The sequence below is a fragment of the Chanos chanos genome, chromosome 14, assembly GCF_902362185.1.
Source record: "Chanos chanos chromosome 14, fChaCha1.1, whole genome shotgun sequence".
Classification (NCBI taxonomy): Eukaryota; Metazoa; Chordata; class Actinopteri; order Gonorynchiformes; family Chanidae; genus Chanos; species Chanos chanos.
In genome coordinates this window covers 10,188,583-10,214,394 of record NC_044508.1, presented here as the reverse complement: position 1 = coordinate 10,214,394, position 25,812 = coordinate 10,188,583, and the positions used below count along the sequence as shown (strand labels likewise).

Sequence of the window (25,812 nt, the reverse complement as noted above, 5' to 3'; positions counted from 1 at the left end):
CTCCCGTTCTCTCTCTCTCTGTCTCTCTGTTTTAATGGTTTGAAATGGGTGGATTGCTGCCCATTTAGCTGAGTGTACTGGTCTAATCACTCCAGAGGGAATGATTGGTTTAATGGGGCACTCAAGGTGAGGCAGAGAGAGAGAGAGAGAGAGAGAGAATAGAGAGAGAGAGAGAGAGAGAGACAGAAATGAGTGAGTGAGGCATAGAAGACTAGATACAGGATGATATAGGAGAAAGGGGGATGGGGTTGTAATGTGGAGGGGTACAAGGGGATAGAGGGATGGGGTGGATTTGCTCTGTGGGAAACGACAACTTCCTCCCTGTGTCTGTGAACCAACAGCAGCTTGGCTCGGGTTTGTCACGCACGGGCTTCACTCCATCACCGCGGCAACAGCAGCAGCAGCCCCAGCGCTTGGCACCAGACGGGAAAGTGTTTTCTTTTTCGTAGGCGTTCCCACCACTGCCACTTTCTTCCTGCCGGGATCACAGAAAGGGAGGAAGGGAGGGAGGGATGGAAGGAGGGAAGAAGGGAAAGGGAGAGAGAGGAGGGATGCAGGCACACACCTTTACCCTCCTCATAAGACACATCTTCTCATCATACCATCCCTAACCAACTCTGCCATCACCACCCACACTGACCTGCCTTCACACAGCTCCACCACTGCCCCTGGACTGCAGGTAGGAGGATGGGTAAATATTTACAGACTGTCTGTGGGTTTGTATGTGAATGTTTGTTTGTGTCTGTCTGTCATTAGTATAGTCTGTGTGGGAGTCAAAAAAGGACTTGTTTCTCATTCCTTTGCAAAACAAACCCAAACAAATCATATTTACTTTTCATCAGCATGCTGTTCTAGAGCAAGATACTGCATTGGAGTTGTCATGACTGTCTCAATGAACACAATATGACAGACAAGAAAGTGTGAAATATTCAACTTACTGTCTGTAAGGGGGAGGTGAGCCATCGAAGAATAATGCGAAATTACAAAATACACAGGAAATGTCATATATCTTCAAACGTATGTTTAGAAGGGGGGTGGTAAATCAACTTGAAATGATAAAAAGTGAAAATAAGAGACGAAAAAAGAAACAGCAAAATGTGAATGCCATTAATTGTAGCGATGTGAGAATACACCTAAAAACGGCGATAATGACAAACTGTAGACGCATTGTATTTTAATGTCATACATAGATATAATTACGTGACACACTGTATGTGATCAATTTGTTGGAAACCATGTGTAAAAATTTCTGTGATGACATCAAAAATAGCTTAATGACATTTAAAAAGCATTTTTTGTAAAACATTAGGACATAAAAAGATCGTTGGAGAACTTGAAAGTTAAGAGAGCAAACAGCTTGAATCTTAAGCCAATGGAGTGCTTCTGTCACTGACAAATCACTGAAAGTGAGACATGAAAGAGGAAAACACAGATACGCAGAACATTCCGGGATGGACAGCATCCAGAGTAATCAAGCCTGAATCTTGTTTGTATACAGGTTGTTGCAGAATGCTTCAGAGAATCACCAAAACAAAGAGGTTCACAGAATCTTTTAGATTGATTTAAACAATACATTACACCTTAGTTGACAACTGCAAACAAGTAGCAATCTACACAAAAGTGACAGCAGACAAAACAAAAGGTTTGTATAGTCTTGCTAATGACAGAATTTCAAATGAGTCAAATCAGACGAAACTTTATACAAAGGCACCTGGCTTATTTGATGATGATCATATGGACAGATTCCACATGAGTTACTTGTCACTCCCCTGCTAACAAGGGCTTTGAGTGACCTCTCCTTAACTTTCCCGGCCACGCTCCTGTTATCCTGACGTTTGAATTGCAGGCGAGGAAAAGGCAGAGTGCGAAACAACTGCAACATCAATTTTCCACTTTCAGCTGTGAACGTGAGAGGGTTGCTGAGAACTAAGGAAGCGCAGAGTCTGGCTTTCTGAGCAGCTCTCTCCCAGAAAAGATGAGTCTCTTTCCAACCTCCAGACAGGGCTCGTTCCTTGTACCCCCTGAGGGAATGGCCCTGCTCTCTGTCTACTGCCAGGGAAAGAAAAACATCCCTCAGCCCCCCGTTCCCCTGAACAGAGGCCCCGGGGGGAAGGGGGGTTTGAAGGGGGGGGGGGGGTGCAAGCCTGTGTTTACACTCCTCCGTGGCCTGTGAAGCTGAGGAGAGGGAGGTCTGTCTCGGCCGCGACAGTCTTTGCGCGGCCGCTCGGTCTGTGGGAGACGGTGTTTGGCAAGTTGGCCATGTTCCAGCAGCGTCTGGGCGGATAATGAACTCCAGGTGCTCATGCGAGTAGTTTAAGACACCTGTCACCAATATTTAGTGCCAGAGAAAGCCAGACTGCAAACAGAGCTAGACGATCTGCTTGCTTATTTTAAGAAGTCCTACCTAACTGGAGGTGTAGGTCTGATGAGGAGAGTCAGTGTGTGCGCATGTGTGTGTGTGTGTGTGTGTTGGGTTGTGGGGTTCTACTGGTATCAAGTGTGTATCAGGATCACTGATATCTAGCAAAGAACCGTGCGCAAGATGAAATTTCGAAACCTCTCCACTCTTATGTGTTACTTCCGAGAGATCTGATATACCAGCTGTAAACTCCAACTCATTACACGGAATCAAATCCTTGGCTGCATGAACCTAAAGCCGCTGGTTATCCTCATGCAGGCATCTGATATTCTTAGGCATACAGAACAGCACAAGTATATGAAACAAACTGAACTTGCCTTGAGAAATAACACTGTGTTGGCTTAGATGCACTTGTTGATATGATGATTTTCATGTTTACTTCCTTCAGAATGAAGTCAAGGGCCCAGTACGGGGAAAGCAGTTTGGTGCTGCTAGGACTTTTAACGCTAGCCTTCTCTCTGGGCAACCTCTCTACCAGAGGACAGGTATGTAGCTGTCACACACCACACTTTGATGCATTTGGACATCTTTGTCAACTTTTGAATTTGTGATTTTCATTACAAACCATTGCAACAGCTTCTGTTGCCATTTGTGTACACTGACTAGTTTGATAATAATGAGCTTCAAAGTCAGCACTCAGCCAAAATGCTGGCTGGAACTTTTCATTTGCGTTATGAAAGGGTGCTCTGTTTGTTTCAGGAAGAGGGTGTTGCCTCCAATAGTCTGGAAGAAGGACTGGAGGTGATCACATACTGGTGGGGAGAATGGGCCAAGTGGACAGCCTGCACTCGCACCTGTGGGGGGGGGGTCATGTCTCAGGAGAGACACTGTCTCAAGCAAAGGTCAGAGTCACACAAAACGAATTCAGTTCATTAACAGCCTGACATTTGCACTTTAACAACCATATATAGTAGTTGTTAAAAAAACAAAAAACAAAAACAACATTTATTTTACATAACTTCGCTACGACAACTTTGTCATTTTTTATTAGGTCAGAGAATGATTAGATAATCTAGGTGGGTTTCTGGGGTTGTAAGCCTTGTTCTCAAATGCCCTTCTTATTCGATGGCTAAAAAGGATATTTGCTTGATTTTCCGATGGATATCAATGCAAGGGTGTACTGAGTGCTGAATAAAGAAATGTACTTTTAATGCAGTCTCTGATTAAAGTTCATTTGCAGTCCCAGAAGACATGCTAATAGTAAAATCCCCTTTTTTTTACTTATAGAAAGAAAGCAATAGCTGGTAAGAACAACATGACCTGCACAGGCAATGCGAAAAAATACCACCTCTGCAATACAAAGGTCAGTTGACATGATTGGTCCTGCATTTCCTCCCCTCCCCCCCCCCCCCCCCCCCCCCCCGCCCAATGACTCAAGGTCTGTTCCCACATACATGTAATGCAAATACCTAATCTGACAACATGTCAAGTTAATTTGTTTCCATTGCGTTTTTTTTGTCCACATCTACGTTACTTGTTGTAGCTCATTTCCTGTTGTCCTTAACCAAACATAAGGCAATGGAAAGGGACGACAAGGAAAAGTTTACAGAACCCAGCCTTTGGTTGGAAAGAGAGAAGGAGATAACTGATCCGCCAGAAGTTTTTTTTTTTTTGTGACTACAGGAGTGTCCTTCTTCTGGGAGGAGTTTCAGAGAGGAACAGTGTTGGTCCTTTAACTCTCAGGTGTACAATGGGAAAAACTACCACTGGAAGCCCTTATACCCAGGTAGCAACTATTCGTATCATCGTAACTCATATCTTTAAGGTTTGTTTAACTTTGAACCCAAGCTTCCTGTTTCTTATCCTGTAGATGATTACGTTCACATCTCTAGCAATCCCTGCGACCTTCACTGCACTACGTCAGATGGTCAGAGACAGCTGATGGTTCCTGCTCGTGATGGGACATCCTGCAAGTACAGCAATTACAGAGGAGTTTGTGTAGATGGAAAATGTGAGGTAAGTGAAAAAAAGGACTGTGCTATATTCTACAACTGTTCCACTACAAATCTTTGCACAGCAAATTTGGCTAAAAGCGTCTGCCAAATAACAAAATTGTAATTGTAAGCAAAAAAGTATGGTACAGGCAAATTTTTGTCAAACAGGTTGCAATGGTTTTGAAATGAAATGTGTCAGTAACATACCATTTGGTTGTGTATACAAACAATACAATGCATACATACATTGTTATAAGATCCAGACACACTTACACACACTCCTGTGTCAGTGGCCATTATATTAATTGCAGTAGATACAGATGAGCTGCCACATCAACACAAATAAATGGGTATTTAGTTCTTATTCCATTGCTAAGTAGGGATAATGGATGCATTCTATAACTGTCATGTAGGATATAGCAAGGGCAGAGTGATCTATATTTCTGGTTCTGAGTAGGTGTGTGGATCCACAGGGCATGAACTGCTTTTTGGTCAAGGCTTAAAGACTTTGTGCATAACCTCAAATAATCTTAAACGCAATGATTAATCTTTCTATGAGTAAATCTGTCCAGAATTTACTGTCCTACCAAATATGGCTTTAAAAACACCTGGCATTTGAACCCTTTTATATTTTATCATGCAGCCAATAGGATGTGATGGGGTACTCTTCTCTCCGAACACATTGGATAAGTGTGGAGTGTGCCAGGGCAACGGGAGCAGCTGCAGCAGAGTAACCGGAAATTTCCGCCGTGCTGCCACCAGCCTAGGTATGGCCCTGGCTTATTGTCACTGATTCTCTCACTACACATCTCTCTACAGTAGATTCCCAAGAGCAGTGAAGACTAATTAGCATATAAAATGCACTATGATTTTATCTACTTCTCAGGACTTTGAACTGAACTTCTGTTCCTTGTTATTTCTGTTCTGACTTCTGTCCTCAAAATTCCAACCCATTAAAACCAATATTAAGAACTTCAGTGTAAATGGGTCAAGGGTTACCAAAAAGAACCGGGAATCAACCAACGCACCCACTCTGGACACCAAATTTATTTGAGTATGATGTTTGCTTAAAAAATACATTATATAAAAAACTCTTGGCCTATTTCAAGCAATGTTTGGCTACAAAGGCAATGAATACAGCATATAAAGTGAATGTAAAACATCATGCTATGACCGTGCAAGAGCAACTTACTACACTGCGTTAGAGGGTATCCTGTTTACATGTTTGCTATTCTTCTTGAAACTAAACATTTATGTACAATTCAACCATCGCCGACAACTTTGTTTTAGCAACATTTGAACATTACCTTCTAATGAACTCAAGCTGTTAGGGCAGTAATTATCTCTGAGGCCCCAAAACTCCCAGGGCGAAGTACATACAGATGTTTTCATGAGTATCAAGGTAATGGAAGAAGGCTTTGAATCATGGACTATAAGCTGCAGTGAACATATATAAGAAAAATATTATTTCTTTATGTATTATTTAATATTGATATTGTTCTGTTGTTCTGTTAAAACAATTTTGGGTGAAAAATTTGTTTTGTAATCAGTACATTCTATTAATGTTTACGTCCCAGAACACTTGAAAAGGTTTAGTTTCTGGGGGGGGGGGGGGGGGGTTGACACCTGAACTTTTGTGTTGTTGTAATGTTTTTCATTTTTAATGACTTGTTTATGTGAGCAGGTTGCACAGTTCAAAGTGATTACTTGCTATGCCTCCTTGCTCAGGGAAATGAAACAAACAATGCTACCAACACAAGTATAAGTTTCACTATGATGGTTTCCTCTTTTAAAGGTTATTCCTTCATTACACAAATCCCTGAGGGATCCTGGGACATCCAGATTATCGAGAGGAAAAAGTCAGCTGATGTCCTGGGTGAGAGTCCCTTAAAATGAATTACTGTTTTACATTCATCCTTCTAGGAAAAGGGTAACACAAATGAATATACTTACTGTTACTTGATCTCCTTCATCTTCAGTGTGTCCAGTTACAAGCCTACAGTGAAATGTACAGATGTAGACCACCCGCCTTAACAAAATACGCTAGTTTGACAAATACCCCATTCCCATTTCACCTCTGTTTCAATGCAGCTGTGACTGACCAGGCAGGGAATTTTTTCTTCAATGGTGCCTACAAAGTTGATATGCCCCAGAACTTCCATGCAGCAGGGACTATTTTCAAGTATCGGCGGCCCACAGATGTTTATGAGACTGGGATTGAGTACATTGTGGCTAAGGGGCCCATTGACCAGCCAATCAATATTCTGGTACAGTAACTCCTTCCTACATTGCCAAGGGAACCCACGGTAATCTTACTGGTCGGAAACCTGCTGCACTGTAGTTACCGTAGGCTGCTGCTTTGGTGGTACTGTTGTGCTAACTCTGCACCGCACTGATCACATTTCATACTAAATTACCACTGCTGCATAAGGAAGGGACATAACTGAAGTGTAAAGTGATTCTGAGCTGCAAGACATTTCTGTCTTGCAGAGTACTCTCTGAACAGTACTTTTATTGTTGTATGACCAGTACACAACACAAGAAATGACACATGAGAGATGGTGCGTATTCAAGGCTTCATATAATTCATTTGTGACAGGTGTAATTTGTCTTCGTGTTTTCTGAAAGGTGTGGAACCAAAACGGCCGGAACCCTTACATCACTTATGAGTATACAGTTCTCCGCAACCCCCTGTCTTCAGACTCTCAGCCCCCAGTGTACACTGGCACAGATGGAGGTCAGATCTCCATGGAAATTGGGAGCATGTTGGCCCCTAACAGGAGTGTGGGTGATGGAGGTATAATTGAAGCAGAGACGGTTCCAGATTTACAAGATGGCTCTGAGCTGGAGGAGACTAGGGGAAAGAAACCTGGCCAGGAGACCAATGAGGTTTATATGGGGAGAGCCACTACAACTTGTGAAAAGGACACACCTCAGCCTTCAGGTTAGTACTTTCTATAACTCTTTTCCCCCAGAATCCCTAGAGAACATATCTCAGGGAGAGGTGACCTAATGGAACAACACATTTTGTGGATATTGTGTAATACCTTTGCTTTTTTTTACCTTTGAATTTAAAATAGAGTTTTGATATGGAAATATCTGACCAAGATCTTCTCAAGGTGATCAAAGTAATTTCTCGGTGAAAATAGTACCGTGAGCGATGAACTACAATTGATTCTGAAATTCTGACAGCTGGTCCACCTATGATGTCACAGTAACACATAATACCAGCACTCTAACAGTACCTGAAGAAAAGAAAACAGAAAGAGGAGAGAGATGTCTGTGGTCAACAGAATTTTTAACAGAAAGTCTGTCTTTGCCTTCCCTTTAGAATCTTCTATAATTCAAGAGCAGCCACAGAAAGATTAGTCCGAAGAGATGAAAAATTCAGAGACCTGACATTTTCCCTTTTTTAAAATCACCAACATCTGTGATAATGGTCCTGAAGTAGCTTACTGTGTCCAAGTGTGTAGCTGTAAGGGACATTGTAGTTTTGATGGGGAAAGTGTCTCTACCATGCTCTCTCCTCTGCTGTAGAGCAAGCATGCGTTCTTTCTTTTGTCTTGTTGTATAATGCTCTCATATTTGAATTCCTTCACTTAGTATAAGGTCAGCTAAATCCCAAACACATTAGAGGAAGCCTAATCCATGCTCTGTGGTAGTCCCTTAAATACAAAGACAGTCCTCAGTGTGTCCAAGAGGAAAGACAACAAAAATCCACATTTTAAAAAATTTAAGCTTGCAATGTGAAAGTGCAGAAATGACTGGCTTTCAGTAAAGCTCTAAAAATGAAGCTCCACAACAGTCCAACAGCTTTCAAAGACAGACAAACTTACTGGTTGATTTATAACAAAATTTCCATTAATAATATCCATTATTGGTCTTGGTCATTTACAGAGGGAAATAGCAGCTTACCCTGTAAAGTGGCAGACACTGGCATGGGAAAAGCTGACAAGCCTGCAGATGAAACTGTGAACTCTGAGAACCTCATCTGGAGAATGCTGCTGGGGGAGCGTGTAGGCTCAGAGGACCTGCATGTCAACATATCAACCAATCAGCTTCTCACACAGGGAGAGGATATATTCTCAACTGAAGTAGGGCCAATTGAGTTAGACTATAGTAGTTCAGAGCAAAGGATTCTCAATGGCTCTGTGCTTGAATTTACCCTCAGCCGACGTCGTAATGACACAGGAGACCTTCTCTTCCAAAACAGGAGCCTCATCCACAGTTTCAGGAATAACAATCGGACCAATCGAACCCGGTAATGACAAACACACACAGTACTCAACTTAATTTAAAACCAGTTTTGTAATGTTAAGCTTTTGTACTCATCAATCATTAATCTTATCTGATTTTGATACGATTTCAAAATGGCAGAAGCTCTAAGAGGTGGAGGTTGGCCAGCATTTTAAAACTGCTTGCCACGTTTTTCAGATTTTCTTGCTTCCTTTCTTGTGCACACATCACCAATTTTTCATTCGAATCTGACAGTTGTCTTTCATTTGTTTATCATACCACAGTTACTCATACTTCAAACTGTGGATGGAATGAAACATGTCAATTTAATGACACACATCAGCCTTCAAATTATTCAAAGGTGTTCCTATGAACAGAAACCGACACCTTGAAGTGAAAGGATTACTGATGTGTAATCCATAGGTTACCTTAGCTATATCTCTGACATGTCCAGCAGTGCATTATGGTCTCTGCTGGGACAACCCCTTGCTCAGGGTGGAATGGAATGTGCTCCAGACTCTCCTAAGACCTTTTTTTTCACCCTCGCTGAGACATTCAAAGGCTGCCGTGGGGAGACGGCCAAGCAGAGAGCTGGCTGGGATTGCATTCCTTCATATTTATAATTCATGTTGGCTTCCCTGCACTGAGTCCAAACACCGCTTCACCAGCCGTCTCTGCCAGAGCTCATAAAACACATCACATGACACACCCCTTCTCGCACTTGAAGGGGAAGAGAGATTCCAGGCAAAGGGGGAAGAGAAAGCGGGGGAAATGGTCTTTCAGAGAGACATAACTCAAGGTGTTATGCTATTGTGGAAAAAGCACAGTAGATCATTTGGGTACAGATGATACATGTCATGTTGAGTAAATTTACAGGAATTTATCACGAGACAGTCTTTATTCGTCTCCATTTATCTGAATAATTGCATATTTTTCCAGCTCCCATTGAAGTGTAACATTTCAGTCTTAAGTTAGAATGCATGTTGACATCGACTGCTAAGTGAAATCAGACGGAGAGATATGACTGTGGATGAAATATGATGAAAAAATGTGTAATTATCTGAGAGGTGTTACGACGTACACCCAGCCAATTAAATGCCTCGCAGTGCATTAGTGCGTCTTATACATTAAATTAAGGGTTCTGAAATAGCTGGCTATGCCACATTTGCTGTCTGGAGCCATGAGTCTCAGGGAACTCAATGGGCCGCGGTCCTTTGGATTGGATGTAACACCGCGGGCGTCTCTCCCTCTAATTATTATGAGGAAGCTTCTTACCCTCCTCCAAGAGCATTGCGTGGAGTGATGAGTGTGAAATGATGGAGAAAAAGCATGGGCTACAAATTTCAATTCTCTTTCTTTGAACTTTTGTGTGAGCTGGAAACTTATAGAGCAGGGGTAACTGGATGTGCCATTTGAGGGAAAATGAAGAGGAAAATGTCTTATTAATTGTGAAGTAATTAAGTAACATACTTTGTAATTAAAACAGTGATTCTGCTTTATTTTAAAAGTAATTGAATAACAGTTCATCTCAACAGTTTTGTTGGTCTGAATAACAAACAGAGAATGTATATATTGGCTGAGTTATGACCAGGCATAGTTTCCAGATTTTGTGGACAGAGAAACTAAGGTTTTATAGCTCACAGCAATATATGGTGTCAATACGCTTTTACCCTATTTGATTCAACTGGTCATCTGCAGCACTGTTAATTCAGTTGGCCCGTCCACTAGAACTATAGTACTACAAAGCCAATGTATTAGCACATGCTTTCCTATAATGTTTAAAATTATGTCCAGCTTTGAAAACACCATTTCCCATGATCTGTTAAGTCTCCCTTTGACAGCCGCTTCCTCAAGAATCTAACAATTAGCATCCTTAGCTGAAAATAATTGGAACACATGAGACCACAATTTGGCTAGTTCAACTCTTGGCCCCATTGCTCCCATTATTTCCAGTAATAAGGACACTACTACTGATTTTTTTTTTTTGTAAACTGGAAAACTTGTTCATAATTTCTACCAGTAACTATATAGCTAAATGACTCACGGACAATGACTGCCTTCTGGCCACAAGAAGGAGAGAGTCATATTCTGACCCAGTCTTAGGGAGCATGGCTAGTTGCATTGCTTGTGACCACAGTCAGTAAATAAGTCAAAGATGTGGTGCTCTAATCGCAGCTGTAGAATATCCCAAACTCTGTGCCATCCTAAGTATATTTATTCCCTGAAATCCCAATTAAATTTCCATTGTCCTTTGGGGATTACATGAAAAATATCCAGCCATTCTGTTGACAAAACTTGACAAAATATCAGTTGAGAAGGCACAGGACTTGAGTCTGGTTCAGGAATTGCAAAAATGTAGCCTGTCTGATTGGCAAACAATATATGGCTTGTGGAAATTATGGCTTGTTTTTTTATGCAATTTGGAGATTTATTGAAAGTTCTGGTAGTTGCAGAAACACTATTTCATTTTTTCAGGAATCATCAGAAGTTTTTGCAGAAGAATTTCAAATTGAGTGCAGCTGACATGTATCGCTGGAAACTGTCCTCTCAAGAGCCCTGCAGCATGACATGCTCAATTGGTAAATACTAGATCTGAACAGGCACACACACACACACACACACACACACGTTTCTGATTTCTCTGTTTGTGTTGTTGGAAGTTGATTCTGCGCTCATGCTTAACAATTTGCGAAACAGGTGTGTCGAGGTCCTTTGCTATGTGTGTACGTTACGATGGCGTGGAAGTGGACGACTCGCATTGCGACGCTCTAACTCGTCCTGAGCCTGTTCATGATTTCTGTATAGGGAGAGAATGTCAGCCAAGGTATGCTCTCCACCCAAACATACAGGAAGACCAAACTAGTGTTAAAGGCTGAAGAAGTTTTAGGATGATCTGTGAGCTGGTAACAGATGGAAAAACCTTGATCCTTTCCAGAAGCTCAGATTCTCACAGTGTATTCTGTTTGGCTCATGTCCAAGTGTGTCAGCTTAGAATAAGAAACAGGCCATTGTAGATCACTATTAGTGCACTCTTTTTATATGCACACATGGAGTTAGGAGTACATTTGGAGTACATGGTCAGAAACCATTTTAACAAGGTTTGACTAATATTTACTACTGTCAGCTCATGACAATAGACATGTCTTCCATTCTTAGGCACTCTTGTTCATGTTGACACAAAACCAGGGTGAAACTGTATTTGAGGCATTTGAATGATTGGGTCTTCGCCTAATAGGCTGATGTGGCTTCATTTCATAGTGTCCTTTTCCACAAAAGTTACTAAAGTTCTAACAGGACTGGATGCTTTGGAGCAATATCAGACAAACATTACATGATGAACGCCTCATAGAGATTCACTGATCCAGTCAGTTTCAGATTAGTGATCAAACACACAAAAACCCACTTTGAAAGAGAGCACTGAAAAGTATTTGGACAGAGATCAGAGATTTTGCAGCAGAAAAATACATGTTTGTCCCAGGTCTGGTTGATACAGGTCACATTCTTCCCCTCACATATTTGGTCTTGTGTTTTAAGGTGGGAGGCAAGCAGCTGGAGTGAGTGCTCTCGAACCTGTGGAGAGGGATTCCAGTTCCGGGTGGTGCGCTGCTGGAAGATGCTCTCTCCTGGCCTTGACAGCTCAGTTTACAGTGACCTCTGCACTTTAGCTGAGCTGGAACGTCCTCCGGAGCGCCGGGCTTGCAAGAGTCCAACTTGTGGACCACAGTGGGAGGTGGCAGAATGGGGAGAGGTTTGTTTATCATACACTATGTCATTAGGGGCAATAACATTAGTCTGTCGGTCAACTGTGGTCTGCTGAAATGTTGCATTCTTTCAGTTGAGGACTACGTTTGCAGGGTTTATCAACACATATCAGTCTTGCACCTGTCTCAGATCATCTGTTTAAGTGTTCATGTTCACACTGTGGATTATTACGTGCACAATTTTTACTTTCACAATTTAAACAAATGTGTTAGTAAAAAAAAAAAAAAAGCAAGAAAAGAAATGGACATTCACTTTCATATTTCTAAACTTCTCAATTATTTTTAAACAGTGTCCAGCAAAGTGCGGACGCAAGGCTCTGGTCAGTCGGGATGTCAGGTGTTCAGATGAGACCAGGCCATGTGATGAGGCAACTCGCCCCCCCTCAGCCAAAAACTGCACTGGTCCACCATGTGAGCGTCAGTGGACTGTGTCCGAGTGGGGACCGGTAAGAACAACATCGATGAAGTAAAGACAAAGTTTTGGTACTGCAGAAAAATGTTCATCAAGCTAATTCTCAAACTCGTCCATCACGGTATTTTTTTCTCATTAGTTTGTGCTCACGACGGACCTGTTTAAAACAACAGAACTCTTATTCACTCTGTTCTGTGGTGCCCAGCCTTATGAAAACGGCCATTCATTATCAAATGACGCTGTTCAAGGTTTTATCTTCATTGTGCCTGGTAAACTGAGCATAGAGATTGTATTTTGTTGTTGTGTAATGCTCTTTCTTACTGGTGATATGGTACCCAGTGTTCAGGGTCCTGTGGACAAGGGAAGATGATTCGGCACGTCTACTGCAAGACCCCTGAAGGTCGGGTAGTGCCTGAATCTCAGTGCTCTCCCGACAATAAGCCCTTGGCCATTCATCCCTGTGGAGAAAAGGACTGCCCTCCACACTGGCTGTCGCAAGACTGGGAGCGGGTCAGTTCTTTATATGAAAGTTCAGTTCTTTCCGATTAATTTTTATTGAATTATTTTCTACTTGTTTTCCTCTGACTTTAACTGACTTTGATATAAACAGGCGTGTTAGGATGCCAGCAGTCAGAGCAAAGCAAATGCGGAGGCAAATGTCATATTAGTCATCTTCTGCTATTGTTTAGAGTAGTACTCCAAAGGACATTTGAACTAGCAGAGATTTGGTGTGCTGCCCGTAGAGAGTTGGTTTGCTTATCAGTGATGTTTTTATTGTTTTAGTGCAACACAACATGTGGACGTGGTGTTAAAAGGAGGATTGTGCTTTGTGCTGGAATTACGGGTGGAAAGTTTCAAGTCCATGAGGATGAGGAATGTGATATGAGCCAAAAACCAGTGGAGGAAGACACTTGCTTTGAGAGACCATGTTTCAAGTGGTACACAACACCTTGGTCAGAGGTTAGTAACCGTTTACCAGTGTCTGTCATTATAAAATACAGATGCTGACATACTAATTAATTAATTAAGTCAAAGAGAGTCAATGACATCTTTGCACGATATTTTATTCAATGTAGCGTGCTATTGACTGTTTCTGCCAACAGTGTACTAAAACATGTGGTGTTGGTGTAAGAATGAGGGATGTCAAGTGTTACCAAGGAAGGGAGATTGTGCGAGGTTGTGACCCTCTGACTAAGCCTGTGGCCAAACAGACTTGTGCCTTGGAGCCCTGTCCCACTGAGCCACCAGGTACAGCTTCATAGAAGACTAAATTACATCACTGAAATTAGTAGTATTACTGACCTCATCTGCTAAGATATCACCAGACGGGTTACCAAACTATGCTTTCCTAAGGGCAAGTTATCACGTCTTCAAACAATATAAGTCAGCTTGAAATTTTTATCTTGTTTGAACCAAAACTTTTCAGAACATTCTAAGAGGACCTCAATGTTGTGTGCAACGTTAACAATTAGAGACTGTTGATGGTGTGAAAATGTATGCCTCCACAGATGAAAACTGCCAGGACTGGACCACTACCAACTGTTCTCTGGCACTGAAAGTGAACCTCTGCAGCCACTGGTTTTACAGTAAGGCCTGCTGCCATTCCTGCCGGTCTCTACGCTCATCTTAGTCCCTTTTCTTTGACGAGTTACCCCTGAGACCAGTGCTTTGACACCCACTCTGACTCACCTGGTCTTATTTATGATTAACAGTACAATAGATTGCAGATCAGACCAAACTCAGAAATAATATCTGAATATGAATCCCCACACAGCGGCTCTGCTCCGATTCGTAAAGCTGTTAAAAAACGATATCGGTTATGGTACCTTCTGACTGGTTGTGCAAGTTACATTTGGTTGGGTTGGAGAAGACACCATCAAAATGTTTAGCCTTCTGTTTATTTAGCATTTTCACAAGCCCACAGGTTTGATAAGTGGATTTTTTGCTAAATATTCTTACTTGCAGTCTTATATTCTCCCATTTAGTTCATATTCTGGACTAGCTAAGCACATCTACCCTTTTTGTCAGTATTAATAGCTACCATATGACAATGTCCCACCATTCCTGGGATATACTTACATAATAGTAAATTATTAAATTTTTTTGCTCAGCAGATTATACTGCATGTTAAGACTATGTTAATGATTTACCATGTTTATTGTTTGGATTTGTTTTATGTAGCAGTGGAAAAAAAGGTCAATATCGATTGTTACCTCTGGCTAAAGATGGCTGACCTCGTACTGTACGTTTTAAAAACAGGTTGACTTTCAATCCACTACTGCCTCCAACTCTATTGTTTAATTTTCAGTAATATTTAACAGTTGCTAGGCCTTCTTCATTGGCTCTCTTGTTTGATTATTGGTAAGTACAGGCTGTATACTGACCGTTGTGATTGCCTCTTTTCCTTTCCCCAGATATCACCTGTGAAATTATACTTAAGTCAAAGTGCTTGATACATTAAATGGGGAACTTTTGACTAACAACAGCACTTTCCAGCGGTGAGGGAGAAATTAATCTCTGTGTATTCAGTGACATAGGGTTTCTTTACTCCTTTCACTCAAAGATTCCTGACACTTGAACATTTATTTTTGAAAAAAAAAAAAAATCATACATTTATCTCTCCTTTGTGACACAATATAGCTAATATAGTATGTATAACATTTGAGAGATTTGTATAACTTTTACCTCGGTGTACAAATGACAGTCACGTGGAGAAGTCATTTAATTTTATTATAGGAAAAAATGTTATGTACTTGCACCCTTCAAAACACAATAAATTTGGTAACTCAAAGCAGTACTTGAGCTTGCTTATTTAAAATGTATTTATACTGCAAGAGTTCATTTGTTGACTTAAATATTATCAGTCTTTCCATGTGCTGCTTTCATATTTCATATTGATGATCATAATTATTTTACATGAGTGAAAACACTAAATGTATACAACAAAATACTTTAGATTAGACATTTTCTGACTTTCAAACATTTTTCACAGAGTATATATTGTTTTTATGGGAGACCTTCACATTAAGTATGAGCTGCAGGAAGCTGTGGCAAGTTTCGAAGTGGTAAAAACACACAACAGGTTAGCTATGCTTATGACAATAATGACAATATTTTAAATTTGTTTCTCAGATTTTCAAATATGTGAGCAATAAACAGCATCCACATATATAATCAGGTTTCTCAGACTACACATTTTCCAAATCATCATACATACAAATGAAAGACCACTGTTTACCACATCATTAATGTGTGTGTGTGTGTGTGTGTGTGCTTACTGTTCACTGATCTTAGTGTGTGTGTGTGTGTGTGTGTGTGTGTGTGTGTGTGTGTGTGTGTTCTCCGCTATCTCAGATGGGTTAAAATGCAGAAGTCAAATTTCCCTGTTGTGGGACTAATAAAGGGATTAAACTAAAACTTAAACTTAACAACATTACCATATCTCTGGAATGCCATTGAGTAATGATTAATGAAAGAAAAAAATGTACAGCAGTCAAAAGACAGAACAGGTCAAATATAAACAAAAGAAATTGTTCTTTGACCCTGTCTAGTCTATGACTCTCTTGTTGTGAGGCTGGAGGGAAGAGTAAACAGTGTACTTGTCACTACACACTACATTACATTATGTGGCTGCAATAGACTTACCCTCGATCAGTCATGTTGTGCTGCCCTTAAAAGCATACCCTCCATATACATTTCAGCTGTGCACCAGTTAAAGGGATAATTCAGGTTGAGTAAATACTCAGGACTATTAACATGTGCAAAGCTGATGCCACCTGCTGGTCTCTGTCTATGGTAGACAGTAAGTAAGTTCTAGATCTTTGGCACATAGATTTCTGTGTACCAACACACTGCTGTTAAACCTAATTACCAGTAATAAAGCTTTTAATTAACTTAAGCTGATATGCACACGGAGAGCGAAAGCAAAAATGTACAGGGCACAGGGTCGGTGAGATGAGCTGGAGATCTATTTCTCTATACATACCTGGCACAATACACAGTAAAGAACAAGATTTCAGCATTTTAAAATAATAAATAAATAAATAAATAAAATCCAGTAAATTAACAGAATGCCACACATACTGTCTTAATAAATATTGATGAATGCATAACATAGTGTTACATTATTTAGAGACATCAAAGTTTGTGAATATGATTTAATCAAAATGGTACAAAGCTGCTGTGACAATGTTGTGAAGTTTTTAGCAGATGATGACAAGGACAAAGTTAAAAAAAATCATTTTTGGGGTGGAACCTGTTCACACTATTTAATAGGGAAAAGAATATGCAGGTTATTTAAGACCGCAGAGTTGCTGCAGACAAAAGTGACAGTGATAGTGGTTGCAGTGATTTGTGTAAAGAAGGTATGGGTATGGGTATGAATATTAATGATGATATATCGCCCACACAGACAAACTTGCATGCAAACGACACTTCATTTATTTTTACTCTATACTGCACCCATATATACCCAAACATAACCTAATTTCGCAAGGACTTGGAATGAAAATGGAATAACATGAAATGGATTTTAAGGAGGGATGCGAATTCATGAAAGTTACATAGTTTACAGTGGCAAAAAGTGGAATCCACCTTGAAATCCAACTAATATCACAAACATGTATTTCAAAGAAATTTGAGCTTAGATTCCACTGTGTACTAAACAGCTGTTCAGGTTGGCCATGATTTTCCTATGGTTCTTCCACTCCCCCAGGAGATGCTACACATCAGTGCTGATGCTGTGGTGAGTCACAACCTCCCGCATGGTGACAGACCGGATCATATTGAGCTTGTGAAAGCTAGATGTGTTCAAATGGGGTAGATTCAGCTCCTCCTGTTGGACCGTACTGTAGCTGATTCTCCCGCCTCCGTTTCGGAGTCCATCATGATGTGGCAGATAGAAGGGCAGAATTCCTGAGCAAGAGGGACAGAAGGTGTAAGAGCGTGTTGGCTTGCGGATCGGCGGTGGGGAATAAACGTCCGATCCATTGGGCTCGTAAGGTTCTGTGGTCATCAGAAGCTGGTTGGAGGATGCATAATCTGGCAGAGGTCCTTGAAGACTCAGAGTGGACTTGTTTAGTTCAGTTTCCTCCACCTCCCCCTCTGACTCTTCCTTCCTACAGCAGTAATACTATATATGTATGTGTGTGTGTGTGTGTGTGTGTGTGTGTGTGTGTTTGAATGGGTTTTGAGAGACAGAGAAAGAAAGAGAGAGATAAAGGTGATCATGGAGCTGATCCCAATCAGAAATTCTTCTTGCGTCTTGTGTTGGCCGGTAACTTGTTCATTCACTGTGGAGAAACATCTCCTTGGTCATTACCCATGGCTATATCTGGATTATAGTTGAAGCAGAGGAAAAATTACCTGCAGCCTACAGTAACATAGTACTGTGACGATTGTCAATAAGATGACTGCAGCTAAGATTCCACCTGTGATGACCACTGTTCCGGCTGTCATTCGCAATTCTCTCCATCAACACCCTACCAAAGAGAAAAATGGGGAAAGAATAGACTAACCATAAACAAACGTGATCAAACCGTCTGTAAGTAACTGTTACCAAAATCTGTATCAGCAAAATAACAGATCATGTAAAACATTCTGAATTTATATAGATTCCATTGTAATTATCAAAAACAAGACTTCAGTGAAATTATTATTGAATGATTATTTATCTATTACTTTTACTATTACCGGCTTTTTTTTGGCACAACCCCCTCACTTGATTAACTCTAATGTTGTATAGGATTGGCGAATGCTGGACCTGGAGGAGACCTCTGATCATTCTTGGATCACAACTTTATCAGCTTTACGCAAGTGATTTTTAATTGTTAAAATTATTCCAGAAATTATTCCCTGTTCTCAACATGTTCTCTCGCCTTCTTTGGAACAAGTGAACATTGAGGGGCCAGTCCTTCACTTAGAATCTGTGGAGTAAGAAATATCTCAAAACCTATATCAGACGACCAACATGAGAGTGGTGCTCAGAACCACGAACAAGCCCAAACTGAACTTTTTCACCAGTGCTCATCCCATAGCCTGTTTGCACATAGCTCTTACTGAGAAGACCAGCCCAATTAAAATGTCCAGTCAAAGTCCAATTAATGTGATAAGAAAGAAAGAAAGAAAGAAAGAAAGAAAGAAAGAAAGAAAGAAAGAAAGAAAAAGAAAGAAAGAAAGAATACATTGTTATTGAGATGGATGGCTCTCAGCAACTGTTTGTTACCAGGAGAAAATAACTAAATAAAAGTTAAAGAAGCTTCTCAGAATGCTGCTGAGATGTCCTTTTCATTTCTGGAGGTGGACAGTGAATTTCCACAACCATCATAAACATGCAACATAGCCTTTACACAGATGTAGACAGAATGTCATACAGAATAAGAAAGAAAACCAGTGGGTTTGTGTGTGTGTGTGTGTGTGTGTGTGTGTGTATGAAGGTGTGTGTGTGAAGATGTGTGTCTGCGTGTGTGTATGGAACGTGCAAAATAATTAAATTTATACTGTCATGATACCAAATAAAACATCTCCCCCTCATTCCCAGCATTCAAAGTCCACAGCTGTTAACCCGTGCTGTGTGTATGCGTGTAAATCCCTATGCAACAGCAACGAGATGAATTCAGGAATGTGCCCTAGATCTCTTTTTGTAAACCTGTCCCGTCAAATTCAGTAGTGTGACGATTACAGCAGGCGAAATGAAATGGGATGTAACTGAAGTTGATATATTTTGTTTATTAAAGATTTGAGCTGCGGTCACATTTATTATTAAGTCATCAATTTAGTCACCTCTGCCGGTTAAGTGCACTCCAGTAACGAACCCTCGGCAATCCTCTATTTCGTGCATGCATGAATGCATAATTAGCATAATTACAATATTGACAACTGTAGTGCTACTTCCGAGATGATACACACCTCTTAACATTTTAGAGGGCCAAAAGTAATCTCTTTAAGCCTCTTTATTGACAACTACTCATTGCCATCACTTTAATGATTCAAGTCACATTCAAAGCCATTCATCAGTCCGCGAAACAAGACTGGAACCAGGCCCACAGCCATGAATAGGTCCACATGGACACCACACCTATTGGATGACGCGGTCGGTCGGTTAGTTGGACAGTAATGACATAGCCCTATTCTTGTAACTGATGCTCTGCCAATGGCATTAAAATGTTGTCTAAATGTTTAAAATGCATCCGATTTTAAAACAGTTAATTAAGACTTGTAAATACATGAAACAGTGTACTTTGTTCCCATACAGTGTCAAAGAAACGTCATCTTTAAGTATCATTTCATACCGAAAGGAACTTACAATGGTTAATTGAGCACATTTATTTCGCGACTGTTACATTTAGGACACTAAGTGTTGTCATCTTCTAATCTGGCTTTAATTCACTATTCGAACACAACCACGCGCGTGGCACTCTCGGATTTCAAGATTTTCCAATAAGCACCGCTGATTTGGAATCAAGTCCGCATGAGGCAAGTGCCGCATCTTTATCACATTCTTACTCTCAAGGTTTGCCTTCCATATGTTTAAAATGAAAACTCTCTAAACATACGCCAACAGTCTACAGAACCTAACACGATTCCGAAACAGTATACAGAGTAAATCATAATTATCAAAGATTGTATTGATATTCGTTGATTTTACATTACCTTTAAAAGCACTTGGGTTCCAGTTGGTTCTCATAATAACTCCACATTTGACCGCTCGCCTCCGGTAGAATCATACGAGAAACTGAACGATATAGTGCTCTATCTCCTCTAGTACAGGTTACCTACTAGATCGATTCATTTGCTGAATTAGTTAGATTCAGTATCATGTAGGATAGTAAATTTATGCACTGGTAGCTTCTATTTATGTCACTTTGGTTTCAGGAGAGCAGAGATATTTAGTTATACCAGGTGTCTAAAAATTCCGAAAATGCCTCCAGACTGCGATAACCAACACATTGGTTTGAACCCAGAGACGACAATAATATTTCAGCACACAAAACGTTGTGTCAGCTGTCTAGCACGCCACATTAATCCATATTAATTAAGCAACGTTCGTCTCCTTGTCCTGTTTTGCTTCTTCGTAAAGAGCATGAGATAATAATTATTCTTTGTCGATGCTTGTTTTCTTGGTGATGTTCCGGAAAGCTTGGCTCTGAAATAAAAAAAAAAAAACAAACTCGTTGGATAGTTTTTTTTTTTTTTGTCTTGAAAAAGCTGAAAGGAAGAAGAGAGTTGACCAGCCTCCACCTCGGTTAATTGGACAAATTTCTAAATTTTTGAGTATAAAAAACATACATAACACATGCAATCTCTTTTACATGGTGGATTCAAAATGTATATCCTTAGTTCTCTTTAGCGATCAGCCAACATCAACCTAATCAATGGGACCGATCGAGGACTGCAGTTCCTGCATCTATTACGCGCATGAGAACTGACTTAGTAGAAGCTTTGCTGATCTGCCCCCAGTTTAGCCATTTCAACCATGAAGGTTAATTTTACGATTTGGATAAGGGGGGCTGATCCTAGATCAGCAAATAACGATAACTTCTGCCAAGCACCAAATAAGTACGCACGAGCTCTTATGGCTTTAACTTCCTAACGAGCGGTGCATCAGACCTGTCTGAAATGTTTAATTTGTTCGTCATTATGTAACATGGACTTGCTCTGAAACAGTTTTTCTTAATTACAATAAATTGATCATTTGTTCTTCAGAGCACAGTTATTATTGGTTGTTTTGTAAGTGCTATTAATATTTTTTAAATGCAGGGATTGTTGAAAACAGCTGAAAATAGGCTAATAGCCTACTATATGTCGAGTGCTAGTGCATCAGTATTAAAGTTGTCTTTACAGATCAAAATTTCAAAAAAAAAAAAAAAAAATTCTCAGACTTCTATCAAGGATAGAAAGACAAAGACGAAGAGATCTGACAAGGCAACATAATTTTAATAAAATTCTCTCTTGAAGATATATTAATGAAATGAATAGACATTGTCAATCCTTTTATATCTTTTCTGCTCCTGGATTGAAACCTCCTCCTCCCTGACACACCCATCCACCTACCACCCTATTTACTTCACCTTTAAGTGTCCGTCAACATAGCTTCTCTCTCTCTCTCTCTCTCTCTCTCTCTCTCTCTCTCTCTCTTTCTCTCTCTCTCTCGCTATCTCTCTATCTTTACTTAAAGCACTTCTACAAGAAGAGCACCAGATTTTATTACATGAATTATTCAACTTTCAAATATTAAAGGAAGCTGAGATTCCACTGTATTGTACGGACGAGTTTCTGAAATATTCATGTGTAAAGATGCAGTATAAGGAAAGGTTATTTTCCCCTTTCCTTCTTTCTCTGAGTTCTCTGTCCAGCACCGCTTTCACAATCCCCCAAGGAACTCTAAGGCCATTATATCAACTGGAAGATTTGGGGTGAAATTCTGTATAAAACCATAGAAAGTGTAGAAAGACACAGAGGAAACACTCTGAAAACAGTAACATGTAAACATCATTAAAGATATGAAGTATTTCATCATGGCTTGTGAAGAGTTGATTCTGCTTCTGTATAGTTTGTCCACTAAATACTCTTTGCACCTACCAATCATGTAGACATGCTATCCCTCATACACCATTAAAAAAAAATTCCATTTTAATAAATGTTACAAACCTGGCTCGTCTTCATATCATGCTCCCCTGATGGAAGCACTGGACTTATTTAGCGGCACTACATTTGCACTACATTCTCTTTCCTGTGGAATTTGTTGGACAATGCGGAAATCCATGTGGGTTTTTATTTACTAAATTAAAAGAAAAAAAAATGCCTGTAAATGTATTTTCCCCATCTCACATTATTTCTCCTCTCATTTCAGTCCTTTGAATCTCAATCTAAAATGTAAAATGGTTTTTTCATTGTTAAAGTCATGTAATGTTTCGTGTCCTGGGTGAGGGTTGGTTTCATATCACCAGCTCTTTCGAGGTCTGCTGTGTTCAGCGAACAATTAGTGAGAGTGAAAGCTTGTTTACTTTATCTCAATTTATTCCCTGATTTATTGTCTTTTCTAATAAATGAGGTCACCTTCAGCGATTGCCATGTGTGGGCTGATTACTCATGTTAGTGTGATAAATTGTTTTTGTTTGAGTCTACCAAATACATCTGTGGGACAAAGAGGTAATAACATGTGAGAAGAAACTGACAACTATTTTGTGAAGCAAGGAGAGATTTTACAGAAGCAGCTACGGTGTACTGAGTTAAAAAAACCAAACAAACAAACAAACAAGCAAACATCAATGATTTTCGATCTTAGTTCAAAACTGAAAGTGTACTTCATTTGACACTGCCCATTTTCCATCCAATTTACTTCATCTCTTTAATGACAAGAGATTGAACAGTCTCCTGACCCATTTGGCTCATACCAAATCTGTCTAATTAAATGTAGACAAATTATCCCCCACCCCCTCCCCACAACCACCAACATATACACATGATTTAGAATGAATGTGACCATCATGCAAGAATATGGCTTTAGTCATGTATTCAATGTATAGAGAGATAAATTGATACCCTGTTTGTGGTGAGGAAGAAATGCCCTCTATTTGACCGTAACTTGTGAGAGGACTCATTGGTGCTTTGCCTGCTGCATCAGATAGCATGCCAAAGGCTGGTGTCACATACCCTTACTGAATGCTTAGCGTGTGCTGTCTTGAAAAAAACAAATACGTGCCCAGTGGTGATTATGTTGTGTACATACGTGCTGATGCACAAACCGCAAGAAAATAAGTCTTGAAACTAATATATGTCGATGGTTTGCTCTTTGATAAATATACTGAAATAAGAGTCTGATCTAAAAGGACAGGTAAATACACACGAAGCCATGTGCTTATACCAAAATTTTCTAAGCTATTATTTGTGTAATTCTTATGGAAATATTCTGGGTGAGTCCCTTGTGCCAACTGCTTTTCACTCAGATGTCAGCACAATAGCTGGAATCTCAAAACTATACCATGATAAAGTAATGATCGATTGACCTTCAGTGTTGAGATTATGCAAAAACAGGACTTTTATTTTGAAATTTGAGAAGAAATAGCAGACCAGTATATAACATCAACAACCTGATCAATCAAATGAAGGTGAAAGTGAAGCATGTATATATATATATATATATATATATATATATATATTTATATGACACTTCTTGTTCATGTTAATTCAAGGCTTATACTGTTAATAAATTCTGGGTAAGTCAATATAATATAATGAAATCATCAAACACCTTACAGATATCCTCTTTCTCACATATATCTTTAATATGAAATATTAAAAATGAAAAAAGGTAAATGTCACCTCAGGTTTTCAGATGGCTCTTCTGATGAATTCTGATGTGCAGTGCAAGTGAACATGGGCATTGTTGATGGGACAAAATGGGACATCCTTCGTTATTATTCACACATGAGTGGACTGTGGAGAGATGGAGAGAAAGGGAGAACAGAAGAGAATGCTGGAATATGAGAGAGAGCGAGAGAGAGAGACAGAGACAGAGACAGAGACAGAGACACAGCGAGAGAGAGTGAGACAGAGAGAGAGAGAGAGAGAGAGGGAGAGAGAGAGAGCCCTTGAGAGTCTAAAGACAGCTGAGTGTACACTTAAAAGAGACTGACAGCTCAGTCTGTCTGGACATGGTGGAAATAATGGAAATATTGTTGAAAATAATGTCCAGTATTTTCTTCATATCCTCTGGGTCCTTTATATCGTTTTCTCATGTGCACCATTACAATTCTAGACAACACCGGTACACAATGAAAGCGTACCTTAAAGATATATTTTATATTTCTTGGATTGTGTATTACGTATATAATCCTGAAAAATGAGAAGAGCAGTTTGAAACTTAAGTAAAGTAAGCTTTCTGTTTGTGGAACCACCAAGTAAATCTTCTCTTCGAGAATACATCAGCTATGGCCAACATACATTCTACTTAAATGATGTCAAGTCTGTGTTGCCTGTCTATGGCAAAGAATCACGAGTGTTTCCCAGATTCAGAGAGCGTTGATTTGATTTGGTAAGAATGAGTCATTGGAACAGACAACACCTTCCCTACGTACAATTTTCAAGGTTAATTTTCAAGATATTATCTCAGACTGAAGTAGAGAAATGAAGAGACGACAAAGAGAAATGGGTTGATTGAATATTTTCGAAACTAAGGACTGTCCAAAGGTTCTTTGTTAGTCTGCAGCATTGCTCTAAGGAGCTTAATCAGCTCTGTGAGATCAGTCACTGTTTAAGGTCCATTACAGTGTGCTTTGCTGTGCAAAATGAGCCCTTAAATTAGCCTCAGAGAGCTGCCTTCCCATTAGATTCCATTGTGAGCTAGCAGCCCTACTGCTCTTTGTCACAATGTGACAGATACAAGAGCCTTTTATCACGGGAGACTTTGCTGCTCTTTACATTCTCTCATCGGGACTAATGACTGTCCTGTCTTACCTATATTGCTTCAGCACAGCCAGCAAGACAAACAGTCTTTTGGGTTATCATTTAAGCTCTTTACTATTGCTTCTATCTTTCCATAGCACTGGAATCACACGTCATTTACAAAACAACATGGACAAGAGGCATTCAGTACATTAAATAATTCAGGTCAAAAGCGATGACCTTTATGAAAAAGTAGGGAAGGACAAAAGGTCATATAGTAGCAATGTTATTATTTAAGATAAATATGAATCCTTCATAAACCATAGCTCATGATTCATATCTTAATCATATGTGTTTACATCCATCTGTAAAAGTAAGTGTTGTGATAATGATAATTTACATTGATACTTTATATTGGGCCTTGACTTGGTATGGTAACACGAACTCTGACTGCATTAAACCTCTCTATGAGGAGTGATACTGAGAACATCTTCACCATTATTCCACATGAGGATTCACAGAGACGTCTCACATCTCACTGAAGAAAGAGGGATACAAGACTGTGAGAGCAAATCTTTTATTTATCTGTTCAAAAGTGCTGCCGTGGTCGAACCTCCTGAATGGGCACTCATGCCTGTGCTCACACACACTCACACACACATGCAC

The 25,812-nt window shown here is 40.0% G+C and overlaps 2 protein-coding genes across 2 annotated transcripts; one reads left to right on the top strand and one right to left on the bottom strand.

The window, feature by feature from the left end:
* The first annotated feature begins 281 nt into the window (after positions 1–281).
* On the top strand, positions 282–14,392 carry ttc16 (tetratricopeptide repeat domain 16). Its single transcript, XM_030791857.1, has 19 exons — positions 282–445; positions 2,808–2,904; positions 3,119–3,261; positions 3,647–3,722; positions 4,043–4,145; positions 4,230–4,375; positions 4,997–5,120; positions 6,149–6,229; positions 6,445–6,620; positions 6,982–7,297; positions 8,251–8,614; positions 11,065–11,168; positions 11,287–11,413; positions 12,124–12,337; positions 12,641–12,796; positions 13,102–13,272; positions 13,546–13,722; positions 13,866–14,010; positions 14,271–14,392. Exons 1-19 carry the CDS (start codon positions 282–284, stop codon positions 14,390–14,392), a joined length of 3,006 nt encoding a protein of 1,001 aa, XP_030647717.1.
* A 3,090-nt stretch (positions 14,393–17,482) lies between these two features.
* Positions 17,483–18,219, bottom strand: fam163b (family with sequence similarity 163 member B). The gene is made up of 2 exons (XM_030792019.1): positions 18,127–18,219; positions 17,483–17,893 (listed from the first exon to the last, which is right to left on the bottom strand). The coding sequence occupies exons 1-2, from the start codon at positions 18,217–18,219 to the stop codon at positions 17,483–17,485; spliced, it is 504 nt and encodes a 167-aa protein (XP_030647879.1).
* Positions 18,220–25,812: the final 7,593 nt, after the last annotated feature.

Bases quoted from the DNA above. Each gene is read 5' to 3' on its own strand.
- ttc16 (XM_030791857.1), top strand. From the start codon at position 282: ATGGGGTGGATTTGCTCTGTGGGAAACGACAACTTCCTCCCTGTGTCT. The intron at 2,905-3,118 runs GTATGTAGCTGT...TGTTTGTTTCAG, and splicing joins ACCTCTCTACCAGAGGACAG to GAAGAGGGTGTTGCCTCCAA. The intron at 6,621-6,981 runs GTACAGTAACTC...GTTTTCTGAAAG, and splicing joins ACCAGCCAATCAATATTCTG to GTGTGGAACCAAAACGGCCG.
- fam163b (XM_030792019.1), bottom strand. From the start codon at position 18,219: ATGACAGCCGGAACAGTGGTCATCACAGGTGGAATCTTAGCTGCAGTC. The intron at 17,894-18,126 runs GTAATTTTTCCT...ATACATATATAG, and splicing joins TATGTTACTGTAGGCTGCAG to TATTACTGCTGTAGGAAGGA.